The following is an 18,276-nucleotide window of genomic DNA, read 5'->3' as shown; positions in this document are numbered from 1 at the left end:
ACTGAACAAGGACTCTGCATTGTCCAACAGAAATAAGTCTACAAATTTAGACAATTTATTTCGTATCTTGACTTTTGGAGAAAGAGAATTCTTTTGATTTCATTATGTTTGAAGAATTTATTGTAAAATTCCTGCATAAAGGGCAACATATTAAGATGACGGCAGCATGGAGAAATAATATAGCCAATGTAACCATCTGATTTGTATGCTTGTGAAATTTATAAGGGTAGCTGTTTAGGATTTAATTAATTTTTTAAATGTTAAGACTAATGTACATAAACTTATATCGAGTACTATGAAAGAGTTGTTTTTCCCTCAAGTTAATTTGTTTGCTTTATTGTGTATTGTGTTAACTTGACTCATTGCATAGTTATGCTTTCTTTAATGACAATTACTGAAGTTTCCTGCAGTGATTAAATAGTTTCTCACCGCAAACAGTATGTCAAAACTCATGTTCTTGAAAGTGAGCTGGTTTCTGCCTTGTAACTTTTACCACTGGTCTCACTATTGCCCAGTGTCTTGATGATGATGATGGAATCATAGCTTTACTTGTGGAAAAAGAGGCTTGTAGAATCTTGGATGTTGTTCTATGAACTGAAAAACTGTAAAACATTTTGGGCCTTGTTCTTAGAAAGGTTTGCATGGCAGTTGTGGATATATTGAATACTCTACAAAGGTAATTATTGTAGCTCTAAGTTTGGTTTGGTGAGCCCAGTGCTTTAGCAGTAGCTTTGCACCCTTTATCCAGCATCTTAGAATCGCACGATTTATTTTAGTTTTCATAAATTTATTGTGATGGTTGCATGATGAGCCTGTAAATTCAGTGGGCGAATAGCATAACTCTGGTTAGAAGAGGCAATATTAATACAATTTTAAATTGTGTAGAGCTGGCCTAATATAAAACCTGATTATTAACCAAAATAGTGAAAATGATTACCTTAATTATTTAATTGAGACATTTTTGATTGCCTAATACAACAGCAAAAATAAATAAATAAATCAAAGCAAACCAAAGACACTAGTCAAAGCCTTAGTTTTATTGTTTTTCTCTCATGTTTTTCTCAACACCCCATGAAAAGATCTGTAGAAAACACAATCTAACATTCATTCTATTACTTTATATATTTAGCTATATACTGTTAATTAAAGCTAAAAATGTTTTTATTTAAATTAATAAAAATGAAATATACAGTGGCATATCTTATTACGAGAAACCATTCAATTTCTGCATTTCTTAAACACATATGCTAAATATTGAAAGAGCCTTAATTAAAAAGTTAATAAATGACATTGTTAGTGGAGTGTTGCAATGTAGGTGTATGCTGGAATCATTTAATTTTACAGACTGCTTGTGAAGTGTGACGGTTTTTGATAATTATTTGAAATTTTAACATTGCGTGGTGAATAGATATAAGAGCACAAAAAACAGGGAATACTCTAGAATAACTTTGTACTTCCAAATCCTCATCATTTTGCCTAAATATTTTTATTTGGTTTTAAATGTAGGGATGTGTATCTTCTAGTATGATATACCTTTAATATTTTATTTTAGTATTTTAGTTATTAGATAAGGATCTGTGTTTAACTTTTCTTTTTGTATTAATAAATAGAAGAAATTCTTGAGGCAAATAAACCTGATCTGGATTTATGAATTAATTATTTGACCATTAATAATTCGCTATATATAGCATTTGCAAATAAAACTCCTCTTTAGATTACTGAAGCTAAATATCTTGTATGCCTGCGCTATCAACATTTCTTTTTTTATCTTTATTTTTTCTAGAGCTGGAACCAGATGACAGTGCTTCATTTTACATGTTTAACATTGAACAGCCTCCATCTGCTAACCAGGGTATAAGCATCCCCCGACATGGATTACAATCTCTGTCTCCCATCATTTCACCACAACTTCGGTTACAAGCTCACAAAAGTTACGAGGGGTCTTGTGATGTCCAGGAGCTTAAATATAGCCCAGTGGGAGGTCCTAAAACATTTGAGTGCCCAAGCATTCAGATAACTTCTATTTCTCCAAATTGTCAGCAAGAAATTGAAGAAGCTAATGAACATGCACTTCAGGCTAACAGTCCAGAGAATGACTACAGTAAAAGCCCCTTGTTAAGGGACCACCTGTACCTTCCACTTGATCATTCTTACAGAGATACCTCCTTAAGTCCAAGTCCTGCTAGTAGTCTTTCTTCTAGGAGTTGGTACTCTGATGCTTCCTCATGTGAGTCATTTTCACATGTTTATGATGATGTTGAATCTGAACTGAATGAGGCAGCAGCCCGGTTTAATATAGTATCTCCTTCAACCTCACCTGGTGGGTCTCCAAGACGTTGTCCTGGCGATGAATTATGGCAGGCCACCTATGGCTATGCCAATTCGTTGTCTCCAAGGCAGTCACCATGCCATTCGCCTAGGAACAGCATAACAGATGAAAACTGGTTAAGTCCAAGGCCACCTTCAAGACCTTCATCAAGACCAACTTCCCCTTGTGGCAAAAGACGTCACTCCAGTGCTGATATTTGCTATCCAAGTTCTCTGTCTCCACATCACTCACCAACACCTTCTCCAGGACACTCACCTCGAAGTAGCGTGATTGATGATACTTGGTTAAGCAATACTTCATTTCAAAGTGGACAGGGGATTATTTCTGGTTTATCACAGTTTCAGTGCTGCCCCACTGAAGCAGACATACCTACCAAGACCAGGAAAACCTCTCAGGATCAGACAACTACTCTTTCAGGGAAGGTTGATCAATGTCTTGATGACACAGGGAATATATCTCCATCACTGGATTCTCCTGTAGATGATGCACAGCATGCACTAAAGAAAGATGCAACTGGAGAACAATTTCTTTCTGTTCCCTCACATTTCACTTGGAGCAAACCTAAACCTGGCCATACTCCTATTTTTCGGTAAGAAAATCTAAAATATCTTTACCTTGTAAAACTTATTTACCCTTTAATAAGCAGAAAGATAATCCAATTAAGAAAAATATATTAGCTGAAAATTCAGAAATGTTAAGAAATGTAGACTTTGGCATTGTGTTGGTCACATCCAAGACTGTGCCATGTCTAGCATGACACCCTTGCAGGTGGTGTGCCAATGAGGTATCTGAACCTGATAGGTCTCAAGGCACCAGACCATGGTGAACATTACTTCAAAGTCTAGGTAAAAGCTTGGTGCCTGGTGTTTCCAGTCTGGACAATGTTTAAGTGTATTTCTTAAGAGAAAATGCTTTCCTAGAACAGGGATCTCAAACTCCAGTCCTGGAGGGCTGCAGTGGTTGCAGGTTTTCATTCTAACGCTTTTCTTAATTAGTGACCTGTTTTTGCTGTTAATTAACTTCTGTTGAATTAATTTTAATTGATTCGTTTTTTTAAGATTTGTTCCCAAGAATTGCTTCATCATTCCTGTGAATTGCTTCATTTTTTTCCTTAAGCAGAAATGAAATATGAAGTGAATGAGCCAACAGAACAACAGTCAGGTTCTCAAACTCCATCCAATTTCACTTCAACCAATTACTTAATTATGTGCTGAGTCTTGTTGTTAATTAAACCCATTCTTTAATTCCTTGGCTTGTTGCTGCTTTCATTCTGCAATAGCATACGTTTTCAAAATTGTTGATTTTTTCTTTACTTTTCTAAGAGCACTGTTAAAATGAGCAAATCAGCATTCCTGAGACCTCCACCCTTTTTATTTTCAGATGTTGTATGATGGTCACAGTTTGTTGGTCATTTTTTGGCTCATTTTGTATCTCATTACTGTTTGGCTGTTAATTAAGGAAAAATAAACAATTATTGGGTCTGAGTCTTCAAGAGCAAGTCAGTCAGAATTAATACAAAAGAACTTAAAAGAAGTTAATTAGCAGCAAAAACAGGTCACTGATTAAGAAAAGAGTTAGAATAAAAACCTGCAGCCACTGCGGCCCTCCAGGACTGGAGTTTGAGATCCCTAGCCTAGAACATTAAAATGTTCTAATGATTTACCTCAACTGGGGAAGTTATAGGGGGAACAGCATTTTAATGAACTCCTAAACCTGTTTGATACACCCTCCTTGGTAGATGCAGTGGCAGAATCTTTACTTTGAGGTACACAGTTTTGCGTTTGAGGTCACTGTGATTATTAGAAAAGTACAGTACATGGTAACAAGGCTGGAGAACAGATAAGGCTGTTCAGAAATCACTGCATTTTATGGGTGTTTCTTGGTTCATACATTTCTTCGCTGTTGATCTGAATGCTAGGGCAGTGGCTTGAAACTGGCAGACTGAGAGTGGTTCTCATTTTTAAAAAGTGGAACAAGATGGTGTTTCCCAATCACTGAGGGATAGCACTCTTTAGTCTTCCTGGGAAATCCTGTGCCACAATAGTGGAACTCCAAACTCAGTTTGAGATCCAAGAGAAGCAATACTTTTTTAATTTAGAAAAATATTAGAACTATGCACCCCATTCTGTTTTGTAGGAATGCTAATTTTTATTACTTTTCATAAATGATATCTAGCCTGGTTTAATCAGTTAATAACTGTTAATCTTTATAGTAGTAATGTAACACAAGGATACATTTTCCAGGAAAGACTTTATATAATGTGAATGTAAGAATTTGTTTTCATTAATTGAAAAAATGTCATAAATTGTATCTTTGCATTATTGAAAATGTTCTATGTATTTTTGTTTGGGTATAATAAAACACTCATGAGTCACGCATGTACACGGCTTGTTAAATCTCAGGGCTCCCACATACTTCAGCTGACTTGAAGAAATGTGCACACTGTTAGGACTTGCTGGCACACTAAATATATTGTTTGCTAGAAGCACAGGACATGCTGTCGACTGTTCCAGAAAATATATATTTGAAAACTTCTTGGGGTATAATTCTTTTCAGCCCTACAGGCTAATCTACAAAAGGGATGCCAAAACAACAGCCTTGTGAATAAACTCAGAAGGGTTTACTTTGCCCGGGTGGCTCTGTGGAATGCAGAAATTAGTAACTAACTAAATTGCAATAACCCATGCAGCCACACAATAATACAGAAGAATAATACACCTCAAAACAGAAAACTTATAAGTAATAGAACCCACTGATATGAAAAGTTATTGTCATGTAAGAACTGGATTTCCATTGTATAGCCAGTGTGTTGCCTGTTTCACCCATAGTCCTATTTTAGGAAATGGAAGGAGTATGCCTCAAGTGGAACACTACTGTTGCAAGCCAAAGCACTGAAGTGTAATGTGTTGGTTGCCTCCAACTTTTTTACATGTGAGCATTCCTTGACAGACATTAGCTTATGGTGGATATTGGACTTTAGTTTAAATTTCCTTTAACCTACCAATCTGTGGCCCAAAAGATCAAGAAAAGCAGGTTTTATAATATGTTTGCCTTCTGCTTTAATTTAGCAATATCATCAAATGCTATGTAGAGGACAACAAGACCTCCAAACATAAATAGAGGAAGAAGTCAACCTTTTCTTTTTGACATTGATATGTTGCTGAATAGTTTAAATATTACAAGTTTATGTTGCTATTTATGTAATATTACACCTGTTGCTGCTAGAAGGGGTTCACTCTCCCCATAGTCTTGAACTACAGAACGTGAGTATGAAAATAAATGAACAAGCAGGGGTTGTAACAAAACAAACAGCTTTGTTCTTTCTCCAAGAATTTGTTTAAGTATCTTCTCACAGTTTAAGAAGAAATGTCAGCCATAAGAAGCTTTTTGATTAAACAAATCAAAATTACAGAATGAGAGAAAAGTATATTTCTTTCCAACAGTTTTTTATAAATTGTTTTGTGCTGTACAAGTAATAATTTTATCTTCTATTAGTTAAATATATTTTAGCTCTGTTTTAGGCTATGGTTTTCTATAATTCTAGTTTAAAGTTGAATCTAACAGAGGCACAATTTCACTGCAGCCAACTGATTATATTCAGGAGTTTAGTTTGATTCCAAGATCAGTTGCAGTCTGTGTGAAGCTGGCATGTTCTTCCCTAGTCTTTCTCTGGCTAATCTAACTTCTTTAACATTCCAGAAACATGCTTGTTAGGTTAATTTCTGGCTCTGTTTTATCAGTATTGTGTGGATGCACCTTTTGAAGATCTCAACTCCACTCTAGGGTTGTTTCTCGCCTCATTCATGACACTCCTTGCTATGGCTCTCAGCTTCCTGGTATTATAAAATGAGTTCTGAAAACTGATGGAAGAATGAATTATAACATGGTTCCACTAATAGTATGATGTAGATGATTGAATTACTTATGTTTATGAATTGATAAAAAGTAGGCCTTGTGTGCAAGATCAGAAGAGTTTGCTTCACTTGGGTGGCTCTATGCAACCTAGAAATTAGGTAGGTGAGAATGTAGGTAAGAATTATTAAAACTAATAAGTATGTTGCAAAAAATTTGTTTTGTCATGTCAGTTTTCTCAGCTCAAATTTAGGTATAATAATGTAAATACTGAGTAGCCCTTTTGAGAGAGAGAAAAAAAATGGAACATGCAATGTAATGCATTGGGAAATTGATTTAAGTGTTCCCTAGTGTTCCAGCAAATCATTATTATTGAAATCCAGCTGTTCAAATAAGAGTACAGACTGTGAATAAATAAAGCATTATTTCATAGTTGAAGAAAAATACAATCTTTGCACTGAAAAAGAGCAGATGGTTGAATGGAAATTATTTGCTTTGCTCCAATAAAATGACTGCTTTTAAGAATGTATAAGTTTTGCATGGCGACCAGATTCTGTACTACAGTTTCACAGTCTGTGTATCTGTTTTCTTTATTAGGTCTTTGATAGTATATCTTGAAAATAAAATGAGACATATTATTTTTACTAATGATTTTGTAACTTTTGCAATATTTTTATCATTTCTGTTGGAGTGTATGTGGAATTCTGTAATTGCATCTTATTATCATATATGTCTACATTGATGTTAACTTTAGTTACTTCTTGATGTACAGATTGCCTGTAATACTCAAATCAAAATTACATCCATTCATTGTCTAGACCCAGCTAATAAGCTTGTAGTGTCAATGGTCCAGAACCTGTCTCAAAAGAATTGTTTGTGGAGGATTCTAACCAGACAGTGCACCACTCTTTCACACCTGGGCAATTTAATTTAGATTGTCAGGGTAAATAAATATGCTTGACCTCGGGAAATAGGCATAGACATTGAAAAATATGCACACTCTACGTATTTTGCGACAGCTGAGAATTGTTTGTAACCTGGGACTCTAGAACTTTGAGGTAGCATCACCAACTACTGCACATAATTGCATTAAATATTCCATTTCTGTTTTCTTTGTCAGTGCAATCCCTATTTTGTTTTAATATTTGAAATGGCTATGCCAATAATTTATTTATGTTACTTAGATTATTATTCAAAGTTTTTTTTCTCTTTGTCCAAATAATGGCAGCAAAGAATTCAGCATTGCGTGCTTAGGATAAAATTAAATTATATACTTGTGTCCATTGTTTTGTTTGATATTATTATAAGAATATAATTATTAAGTTTTGTTTCTCTTTCATATTAAGCATGTTCACATTACTTTTAGAATCCTGTTAACTGCAAACACTTAATCTCCATTCTGTCATTTTGCTTCTTGCTTTAGTGTGCAGCTAGCATGTAACCTTTCAAAATTAGTATTTTGTTCAGTACCAACTATAAAGTTTGAGAAATTCACTTCATACATTATTACCATGATGAAGCCAGCTGTCTGGAGTCTGAGTCATTGAAGCTCCCGTAAATAATATCTCAGTTCAAACATACAACATAAATACAATGGTAGTCATTGATCTCCAGAAGCAAACAAAGCCAATATATTAAATTTGTGCCACATCTTATTGTTAGGTATTACCATGAAATCTGGTAGCTTTGAGAGAAAGAGACATGTAAGCCATTTTATGGTTTAAAGGAGAGTGAACAGAGAATGTGTGCAGTATGATGAGTCCAGTAAAATCTTTAAGGCTTTATCTTTCAGTTTAAAAGATTAGGTTCTAGAATTTATATTTAAATGAAATAATAAATATTTGTATTGAATTTTATTCTGTACAACATGACTCCACAGTGTCAGTAGGAATGACATGCTTGCTCTAGATTTGCACAGTAAACCGGTACTGGAAAAGTACTGAAAAACCCAAAATTTTAAAATGGTATTTTACCAGCATTTTAGGAAACTAAACATCTGCTTTCCTCACATTCCCAACCCCCACTTCCTTTGACACTTGCTAATGAAAAACTACATGCTTCGATGCGATTGGAAGCCTACTTCCCCCACCGAAGTACTTCAACAAGATTGTCAAAGGACATCAAACCCCATTGCTTTGACTCGATCCGGACATTACAAGGGATCCCACCCCTCTTGTTACTTGGATGTGATAGGAATACATGGGAGACCCATTCCTCCATTACTCTGATGGAATTGTGGCTTAACAACTATCAGCAGTATACAGTAAGGAGATCACGGGTTCACCTCCCAGGTCTTCCCTGCGTAGAGAGTGCTTTCAATGGTGAGAAAAGCGCCATATAAATGCAAAGAGTTATTATTATTACAGTATATAGTGTATAGTTTCCATATTATATAGTGAGATTTTTATATCCTATGCAATATGTTTTAACCATAAAATATATGCATTTTAGTATACACTGTATGCATTTCACTATATAGGAAACATACACATTATAAAATGTATGTGTTTCAATATATTGTGTATGAACTGTGAAGAATGAATTAAGACCTAAATCACAGTTGTCAAACTCCAGTTCTGGATGGCGGCAGTGGCTGCAGGTTTTCATTCTGACCATCTTCCTTATTAGTGACCATTTTTGGCTGCTAAATAACTTCTTTTTCTTTAGTTCTAATTAACTTCACTCAGGCCCCTTTGTTGACTCTTTCGCCTTAATTAGCAGCCAAACAATAATGAGACACAAAACAAGCTGCCACATGACCAGCTTACCTGTGTCCATCACACAATACTATATGTGAAAATAAAGAAAGGTGAGGGTCTCAGTAAGATTGATCTCTCAGGTCACCAAAACATTTTGATGGTGTTCTTAGAAAAAACAAAAAATCAACAGTTTTGGAAATATCTGCTGTGGTAGAATGAGAGCAACAATAAGCCGTGGAATTAAATAAAGGGTTTAATTAACAGCAAGAATCGGCTTCTAATTAAGGAACTGGTTGGAGTGAAATTGGTTGGAGTTTGATGTTTCAGTTTAGCTCGTCATCTTTTGGCTCGTTTCACATCTCATTTCTGTTTGGCTGTTATTTAATAAAGAAACGAATCAATTCAGAGATCTGAATCCTTAAAAACAGGTCAATTAAAATGAAGGGAAAGGAAGTTAATTAGCAGTGAATCCTGGTCACTGATTAGGAAAAGGGGTAGAATGAAAACCGGCAGCCATTGCGGCCCCCCAGGCTTGGAGTTCGACACCCCTGACCTAAATGGTCTGACTAAAATACCGACAGTTGCTTTGGACAAAAGCTCCTGATTCAGCAGTCTTCTTATAAATATATCATTATTTGGAACACATGCATTTCATGTGTGTTCCATATCTACAAAGATCTATGTAAGTGTATCATGACAGAAATATTGATAGACACTTTATTAATCCCAAGGGGAAATTCACATGCCTAAAAGACAACCTTTTTTCATGTTTTAGTACTAACGACAAAATTTTGACATGAAGTGTATAATTTGTGAAGACTGAAGTCCAAATATCAAATAAGCACTTTCACAAAAGGTACAAGTATAACAAAATAAGTGCGCTTTTATTCAAGATTATTACTGAAGAAAAAGAAATCGAGTTTGTCTACTTTGGTGTTACGACTGCTTTGGTAGTACAGTGGTAAGAGCTACTGACTCATAATCATGAGGTCAGAGGTTCGAGCCTTGTCACATCACAAAATAAATGCTTTGAGTAGTGAGCTGCTCTTATTGTTACTATTATGCAATAAAAACATATATTTAATTTGAGTTTGTAACAGCCGGTATAAATGTATCTTTTTTTTCTTTTTTAGTTTTATTCTCTCAGTTTTATTCTCTTTATTGACCTGAAATTTGGTACACATATACTACGTGATGTCTACTATTCACTTTCGGGGTGATGATTGACCTTCAAGGTTGTTCCTCTTTTTATTTTTATTTTATTTTATTGTAGAATCAACTCTCGGCAGCAGCCAGCAGGGCGGCTGTTTGGCACATGCATACGGGCGCCGTTCTCATTCCCTTTCACCTACACCATCACTTCCCCTACCTCTACATATCTTAAATCATTCTTGAAGAAGATTGAAGACTTAAGTGCCAGCTTAAGTGAAAAATTAAGGAAAACATACTAAGTAATTGCAAGATAAACATGAACTTAATCAGTTTTAACGAGAAAAGATGCTGACAAAAGAAGAGAAGAAGCGGTCCACTAGGGTGGAGAAAAGAAGAGCTATTTAGGGAGCAGAAAGCGCATCAACCTCTGAGCAAACTAATTCTAAATATACAGAGAAAGAGTATGAAAACTATGAATGCTCAAGTCAAGTGTATAACTTGCATTGCATAATTTCTGGTGACTAAATAATTTTGTTGCTCTTGAGCTAGTATTGAAGAATTTAAAATAACAATTTCACATTTTGGGTGTGGAAATTGAAAATAAATTTGCTGTAGTTTGAGTTTTGTAACCTGGTGTTTGTGGTGATGTTATATTTGTGTGACTGCTTCTCTGTTGTTTGCAAACTTGTTTTGCAATGGTAGTTGAGTGTCTTAAGTTTAAAGAGCCTGACTAATGTGAACATAAACATATCCTACATTTATTTCAAATCAGTATCTCCTTTATGTCAGATGCTATAATAAAGTAATTCATTAAGATTTTGCTGTGCTATTTTGCATTTCCTTTAGCCTGACATGAAAGAAATACCATATATACCAATTGCTTAAAAAAAACAAGACTTCAGGATAGTATAAATTTGTGTTAAAAATTGTGTTAATAATTGATATTTTCATACTTTTGATAACCCTAGTGCCAGCAGCACTGAGCACAAAGCAGGAACCAATTCCATATATGGGCATCGGTCCATCACAAGTAGTCTCAGCATGAACACCATAAACAGATGTCAGCCATAAAGAACATAGGACATGTCTCACACAATCCAGGGTTTTTAATTGAAATGCAATACAATACCTTCCTTTGCTGACTTCCAATACAAAGATGGTCCCAATTGGTTTTAAGACTTTAATTATTCTAAAGTGTGGTTATCCTTTTTAGGTAACTGAAATAAAGGGAGCTGCTCATCAAGATATACAGGTGTATAAAAAAAGTGATAGAAATCAGGAATTTCGTAGTTTTTTTCCTACCTTTTCTGATTTTGTAACCAAAAAAGAACAAATAAAACTCTCTAAAATTTTTCTTCTTCATTAATCTAATGAACATCAGTGTCCATTGAGTTTAGAGTTTCAAAATGAAACCAAAATAACCTTTATTATACAGATTGCCAATATACTAGAAAAGTAAAAAATACGCCATTTGTAGCATCGGTATACATCCTCAAATATCTAAAAAAATAGTTTTTAAACAGAGATGTCCTTTTGGTCTTAGGATCAAGGTTCAGTATTAAAAATGTTAAATGTTTGCAGAGAAATTTAGCGATGCTCACAGTAGATTTTTGTGTTATGTATCTTGAGTGTTAAAAAATATAATGATACTAGGGGTTTCGCTCCCTGCTTGCTTCACTCGCCAACCCCCCTGGCTTGCACTATGCGCCAGCCACTTCACGTCTCTGCCTCTTGCACTGTGAAGAGGGGGGCTGAATGCACCCCAGTGAGATGCGGTCGGCTTTCCGAAACCCCCTCTTAAATGGTGATACAATGGTAAACAAATATAGCTTTTTTTTACCTCCTCTTTGCTCGATCAGCTGCTGGCTTTCTTGTGCTGCATGATCTGCATCTTGTGCGGCTCTTTGAACATTTGAAAGCCTGTACAGCAGCTGTCCTACTCTTTGTCTTTTATTTCCGGCCCCAGGCGTGGTTAAATTTCTTGACACAAACTCTCATCTGGTGGGACGTGAGTTCTTGATATTTTATATATATATACATTTATACATTTTTTATATAATTTAAAAATGGAATAAGAATCTGAAAATCTAACATCACATTAAAGTTTGATAAACTCTGAAAAGAATAATACCAAACATACACTCACCTAAAGGATTATTAGGAACACCTGTTCAATTTCTCATTAATGCAATTATCTAATCAACCAATCACATGGCAGTTGCTTCAATGCATTTAGGGGTGTGGTCCTAGTCAAGACAATCTCCTGAACTCCAAACTGAATGTCAGAATGGGAATGTCAGAATGGGAAAGAAAGGTGATTTAAGCAATTTTGAACGTGGCATGGTTGTTGGTGCCAGACGGGCCGGTCTGAGTATTTCACAATCTGCTCAGTTACTGGGATTTTCACACACAACCATTTCTAGGGTTTACAAAGAATGGTGTGAAAAGGGAAAAACATCCAGTATGCTGCAGTCCTGTGGGCGAAAATGCCTTGTTGATGCTAGAGGTCAGAGGAGAATGGGTCGACTTATTCAAGCTGATAGAAGAGCAACTTTGACTGAAATAACCACTCGTTACAACCGAGGTATGCAGCAAAGCATTTGTGAAGCCACAACACGCACAACCTTGAGGCAGATGGGCTAAAACAGCAGAAGACCCCACCGGGTACCACTCAGCTCCACTACAAATAGGGAAACGAGGCTACAATTTGCATGAGCTCACCAAAATTGGACAGTTGAAGACTGAAAAATGTTGCCTGGTCTGATGAGTCTCGATTTCTGTTGAAACATTCAAATGGTAGAGTCAGAATTTGGCGTTAACAGAATGAGAACATGGATCCATCATGCCTTGTTGCCACTGTGCAGGCTGGTGGTGGTGGTGTAATGGTGTGGGGGATGTTTTCTTGGCACACTTAAGGCCCTTTAGTGCCAATTGGGCATCGTTTAAATGCCACAGGCTACCTGAGCATTGTTTCTGACCATGTCCATCCCTTCATGACCACCATGTACCCATCTTCTGATGGCTACTTCCAGCAGGATAATGCACCATGTCACAAAGCTCTAATCATTTCAAATTGGTTTCTTGAACATGACAATGAGTTCACTGTACTAAAATGGCCCCCACAGTCACCAGATCTCAACCCAATAGAGCATCTTTGGGATGTGGTGGAACGGGAGCTTCGTGACCTGGATGTGCATCCCACAAATCTCCCATCAACTGCAAGATGCTATCCTATCAATATGGGCCAGCATTTCTAAAGAATGCTTTCAGCACCTTGTTGAATCAATGCCACGTAGAATTAAGGCAGTTAAGAGAGAGAGAGAGATAAAACAGTGAAGTACTTTAACTTTTGAATGTGATATGGAAAAAGATTAAAAGAAACTTTACTCATAGTTAGTCTTGCTGTTCCCTTATTTTTCTTCTAAATCAGAGTATTTGTCTTATGTTGTATATGTTTCCAACTCAGAGTTTTTAATCCAGCTAAGGTCAGAAATGCATTGGATAAAATAATTTAACTGGTGCATGTAGTATTAGGGTGTTTTACTGTGTTAGCCATTGCACCATCCATCCACATTTTCAAAGATTATTTCAAAGATTATTTCCCTCTAAGTGTATCGTCCTAACTTTAGCTTTTTAGAAGCAGCAGCCATAATTTGAGGACAAAGAGCAAGACAGTGTCCATGAAGCTCAGCATGCACTTTTGAAATCTGATTGTTTTAATTGATTTATTTTTACATTTATGAAGCTCTGAAAGATGCACAATGCTCAAGTCTATCTTTGAGACAGTTTAGAAGTAACATATTAAAGCTGAAATTTATGAAAAAGATATTCCTAATTTCATGCACCATTTCTGATAAATTATAAATGGTCATTTTGTTTCCACCTGCTCAGAAATATTTTGACCAGTTACAGATGATATTGCCTGGATTTGTACAGCAGGTTTATACAGCCCAGTTATAAGTGCATGGTTCCCTGCTTTCCCTTTGAAGATGTCATTTGCTTGTTGAGAAGTTGAAATATTCGTTCATGTGAATTATTGGATCAGCATTTAATCACCCAACGGTACCACTGGCATACACATGCTGACTTAGGTTTTAGTCTTTCTCTAAGAAATTTATGCCTGAAACATGTGTTGAGCTCTTGTTTCTAAAGTAAGGGTGAAGGAAACAGAATACCAAGAGAGAGTAACAGATTAGTTATCCTGCCTAGAAGCACTGTCAAAAGAAATCGTCAGAAATTGTGTAGTTATATGTTTGTATAATCTGTGCTGCTTATTATACAAATGTGTAAAAAACACTAAGTGGAGAGATTAATGTATCTGGCAATGCAAGACTTTTATAGTTCTCTGAACAATCTTATGCAGAGTCCTATACAAGCAAAGTAATTGTGATTTTGCAGTAATTTTTGCACTAATATGCAAGAGGTAAAACATCTGCAGTAATAATTCTTTGCATTTTATATAGAGCTTTTCTCACTACTCAAAGCGCTCAGCAATGGCAGGTTAAGGGCCTTGCTCAAGGGCCCTACAGAGCAGAGTCCCATTTGGCATTTATTGGATTCGAACCGCCAACCTTCCAATTGCCTGTGCAGATCCCTAGCCTCAGAGCCACCACTCCACCTTACTCCACAGTACCAGTGTGATTCTTGCAGGATTGCACAATGTATTCATAGCAACATTGCATTACATATTTATTTGATAGAAACAAGACACTTCATCAACATTTCCCACTTATTTACTAACTAGATGTGTCACCAGACTTCTCCTGAGAATTTTTTGTAGGATTGTGGGACTCTGCTATAGTGTCATCAACTAATTGGATGTACAGTATTAGAAGCACTATATAATAGAGTACTTTTCTGTTTGAATTATTTGTAAGGTTTTTACCAAAGGCAAACATTATTGGAAGATGATGTGGTGTAATAGTAAAGGCTTTGGACCTAGGACTTCAAATCCTGATGTAGTAAGTTCAAATTCTGGCACTGCCAATGTGTGACCATGAGCTAGTATCTATCTATCTATCTGTCTGTCTGTCTGTCTGTCTGTCTGTCTGGTCATTTCACCCATCCGTGCTCTAATTGCAAAAACAAAACAAATGTAACCAATTGTATCTGAAAAGTTATAAGTCTCCTTGGGTAAAGGTAGCAGTCAAATAATAAAAATAACATTTTTAGGTTACTGGAGCTGCTCATGCTTGAACATGCTATTTACAATTGCACATGAGTAAAGCACTCCTGCTTTAGATCAATATCTGCTTTTTCTACTGACGTGGGTTTTGTTGCTAGTCATTTCAAAGCAGGAAAGTGTATTCTTTTGAATTGAAAATGGTAATAATTTGGAATTGGAGTATATATTATTATCATTATTAGATATTTATGATTTTCACATTTTATGACGTTCTCTCCATTTCTTTTTGTGTTTTTCATCAGTTGTATGTAGTTGTATTTTGGGATTATTTTCACTAGTGCTTGAAGTGTAAGAAAATACATGTTGGTACGATGTTTTGTAGGCTTCTTCAACCATCGAGGGTCCCTTTTTAAAGTACATATATATACATTTATATTGTTGCATTTGAGCTTCTGAGTTGCTTACAAAGACAGCTTGGAGAGAATTGGGCAAACAGACTTTTATTCTGACTCTTGAAGGAACATTATTGGAATTGTATTCAAACACATAGCAAATATTTGGTATTTGGCACACTAATAATCCCAAAGGGGAAATTGTCTTTTCGCATGACCTTTGGAAATCAGAGCCCAGGGTCACAACTTCTTAGTTGTTTTGCTCCAGCAGTAGTACCTTTGTTAAAAAATAAATTAACCAAATAACCAGAGGCTTAGGTGTTAATCACAAGACAGAATACAAAATATTCACAAGAAAGGCAATTTTAAAGCCTCATAACATTGTGATATTTGATTTACACTCTAATGACTGCAGCTGATCCTGCATGGGTAAACTTTAAGTTGTTTGAATTGTGTTACTTTTGTATGTTAATTGATCTTTGAAAGTGTGGCTGAACCAGCCCCAGAGAACAAAAGTACAGAGCGATCAGTCACAATATGTCAAAAATTTTAAGAGCAGTGGCGGAGGACTGTGGGGCTTCTCTGTTAAAAGTAAGCAGAAATGCATGTAAATGTAAACAATATGAGAGGACAAGATAGAGGTCCCCTTTCAAAGCGCATAGATGCGACTGTATTTTACAGTGGAGTACCTCCTGGTAAACCAGTTAAGTTTAAACTTTCACCATCTGTTTTGGATTCGAGGATGCCACTTTCATCTTTACTTCTTTCTCACAGCTGTTTTGTGTCTGGCGAAGCAATACCAATGTTCATAACCACAGCATCTGGCACTCAAGTTTTATAGCCCTTGCTAACCATTGAGCTTTGCATCCATAAGCTTTGCCAAGATTTTCCTTTTCCAGTTCACACCCCACTGTACATGAAAATTGTGAATACGGCTGTATTTTGCTGTCCAGTACACTGCCTCTTCTTCAGTTACTTGTCCACTGTATTGGCTAGTGTTGGTTTGAATTACTTCTGCTGCATCTTTATTTGTATAAAGCCCCCTGTCAGCACTGTGCAGAGCATGTAACAGCATAATATTAACAAATGTGGCAAGAAAGTGTCAGCCAATTTTCTTTTTGCTGTAATGTCAAATTTCAATCAAATTTGTCAAATTATTTAGTTATTCTGTTGTAGGGGATGGTTTTACCCCCAAGTATTCTTCTTCTTTCAGTTGCTCCCCTTAGGGGTTGCCACAGCAGATTGTCCAAAATTGTTGTCTGTATATTGATTTGGCAAAATTTTACACCGGATGCCGTTCCTGACGTAACCCTCCCCATTTATCCGGGCTTGGGACCGGCACGAAGAAACACACTGGATTGTGCATCCCCTGTGGCTGGGTTTTTACCCCCAAGTATTGATGTATTTAAATGTTCTCCCTTAGCAGACACCTACCGGCCTAGATGTAGAATCCTGCCAAATTGCAGCATTTTAAATAAACAAGGATTACTGTTTTTGTTTATGTGTGTGTGTGTGTGCTTCGTTCTTTCTGGAGAAACAGAAAAAGAGAGGTTAGTATCCCTCCATTGTCCCCTGGCACGACTTGTCGTGGCGCCCTTCGGGTCTTTAAGCCTCTCCCCATGTGCTCGTGTGACATGACCCACAAGCCCAGCCCAGAGGTCGTGAACCTGAGAGAGAGCATCAGTATTGGCCTGAAGGTTACCTCGGCAATAAGTGACGGTTAACTTTATATGGCTGCAAGTCCAAAAACTACCTGGTTACCCGAGGATTTGAATCCCTGTGGAGGGCCATACACTGTAGGGCGGTGTGATCCGTCACCAGGGTGAATTCACGGGCCAGCAGGTAGTACCGCAGGTGAGTTACCGCCCACTTCATGGCCAAGGCTTCCCGTTCCACTGCTGCATACATGGTCTACCGGTCCAACAGTTTCTGGCTCAGGTATATCACAGGGTGTTCGACACCGTCGATGCTTTGGCTCAGCACAGCACCTAGACCTGTGTCCAAAGCATTGGTCTGGAGGAGAAAAGGAAGAGAGAAATCAGGAGTTCTAAAGACAGGTGCCGTTGTTAGGGCCATTTTTAAGTCACTGAATGCCAGTTCCTTAACATCGTTACACACCACATGTAAAGGGCCCCGTTTCTTTGTCAGATTCATTAAAGGGCATGCTTTCTCAGAAAATCAAGGTATAAACCTAGCGGTAGTAACTCGCTAATCTCGAGAAGGCTTGCACCTGTTTTTTGACTATCGGACAGGGCCATTCAATGATGTCTTTTATTTTAGAACTCTGTGGTTTCACCAGCCCTCCTCCCACCAGGTGGCCTATATTCTTGTCTTCGTTCAACCAAAAATAACATTTCAATGGGTTGATCTTTAGCTGGCCTTCGCTAGCATCATGAGGACAGCGTAAACCTGCAACACATGTTCCTCCCAGATGCCGGAATAAATGACGTCATCCAGGTACGCTGCACAATAGGACTGGTGGGGCCTTAGCACTCTATCTTCCAGACGCTGAAAGGTCTCTGGTGCTCTGTACAGTCCAAATGGGAGGACCTTGTATTGCCAGTGCCCGCTAGGGGTGCTAAATGCTGTTTTTTCTCTTGCGGATGCCATTAAGGGATTTTGCCAGTATCCCTTTGTCATGTCAAGAGTAGTCAAATAACGGGCCGTCCTCAGCCGTTCAAGGTGCTTGTCCACGCGGGGCATGGGGTAGGCATCAAATTTGTAGAC

The 18,276-nt window shown here is 37.0% G+C and overlaps 1 protein-coding gene across 2 annotated transcripts in view; it reads left to right on the top strand.

The window, feature by feature from the left end:
• nfatc3a (nuclear factor of activated T cells 3a) overlaps positions 1 to 18,276 on the top strand; it is a 194,143-nt gene that overhangs the window by 60,709 nt on the left and 115,158 nt on the right. For both annotated transcript variants that reach the window (XM_039762941.1, XM_039762942.1), the window contains exon 2: positions 1,784 to 2,918. In XM_039762941.1, the coding sequence (XP_039618875.1) occupies positions 1,784 to 2,918 (1,135 nt within the window). The remainder of the gene's footprint in view (positions 1 to 1,783; positions 2,919 to 18,276) is intronic.

This window comes from Polypterus senegalus, chromosome 9 (genome assembly GCF_016835505.1).
Source record: "Polypterus senegalus isolate Bchr_013 chromosome 9, ASM1683550v1, whole genome shotgun sequence".
Lineage (NCBI taxonomy): Eukaryota > Metazoa > Chordata > Cladistia > Polypteriformes > Polypteridae > Polypterus > Polypterus senegalus.
Note: the sequence above shows the minus strand (reverse complement) of the source record. Positions and strands in the feature narration are given on the sequence as shown.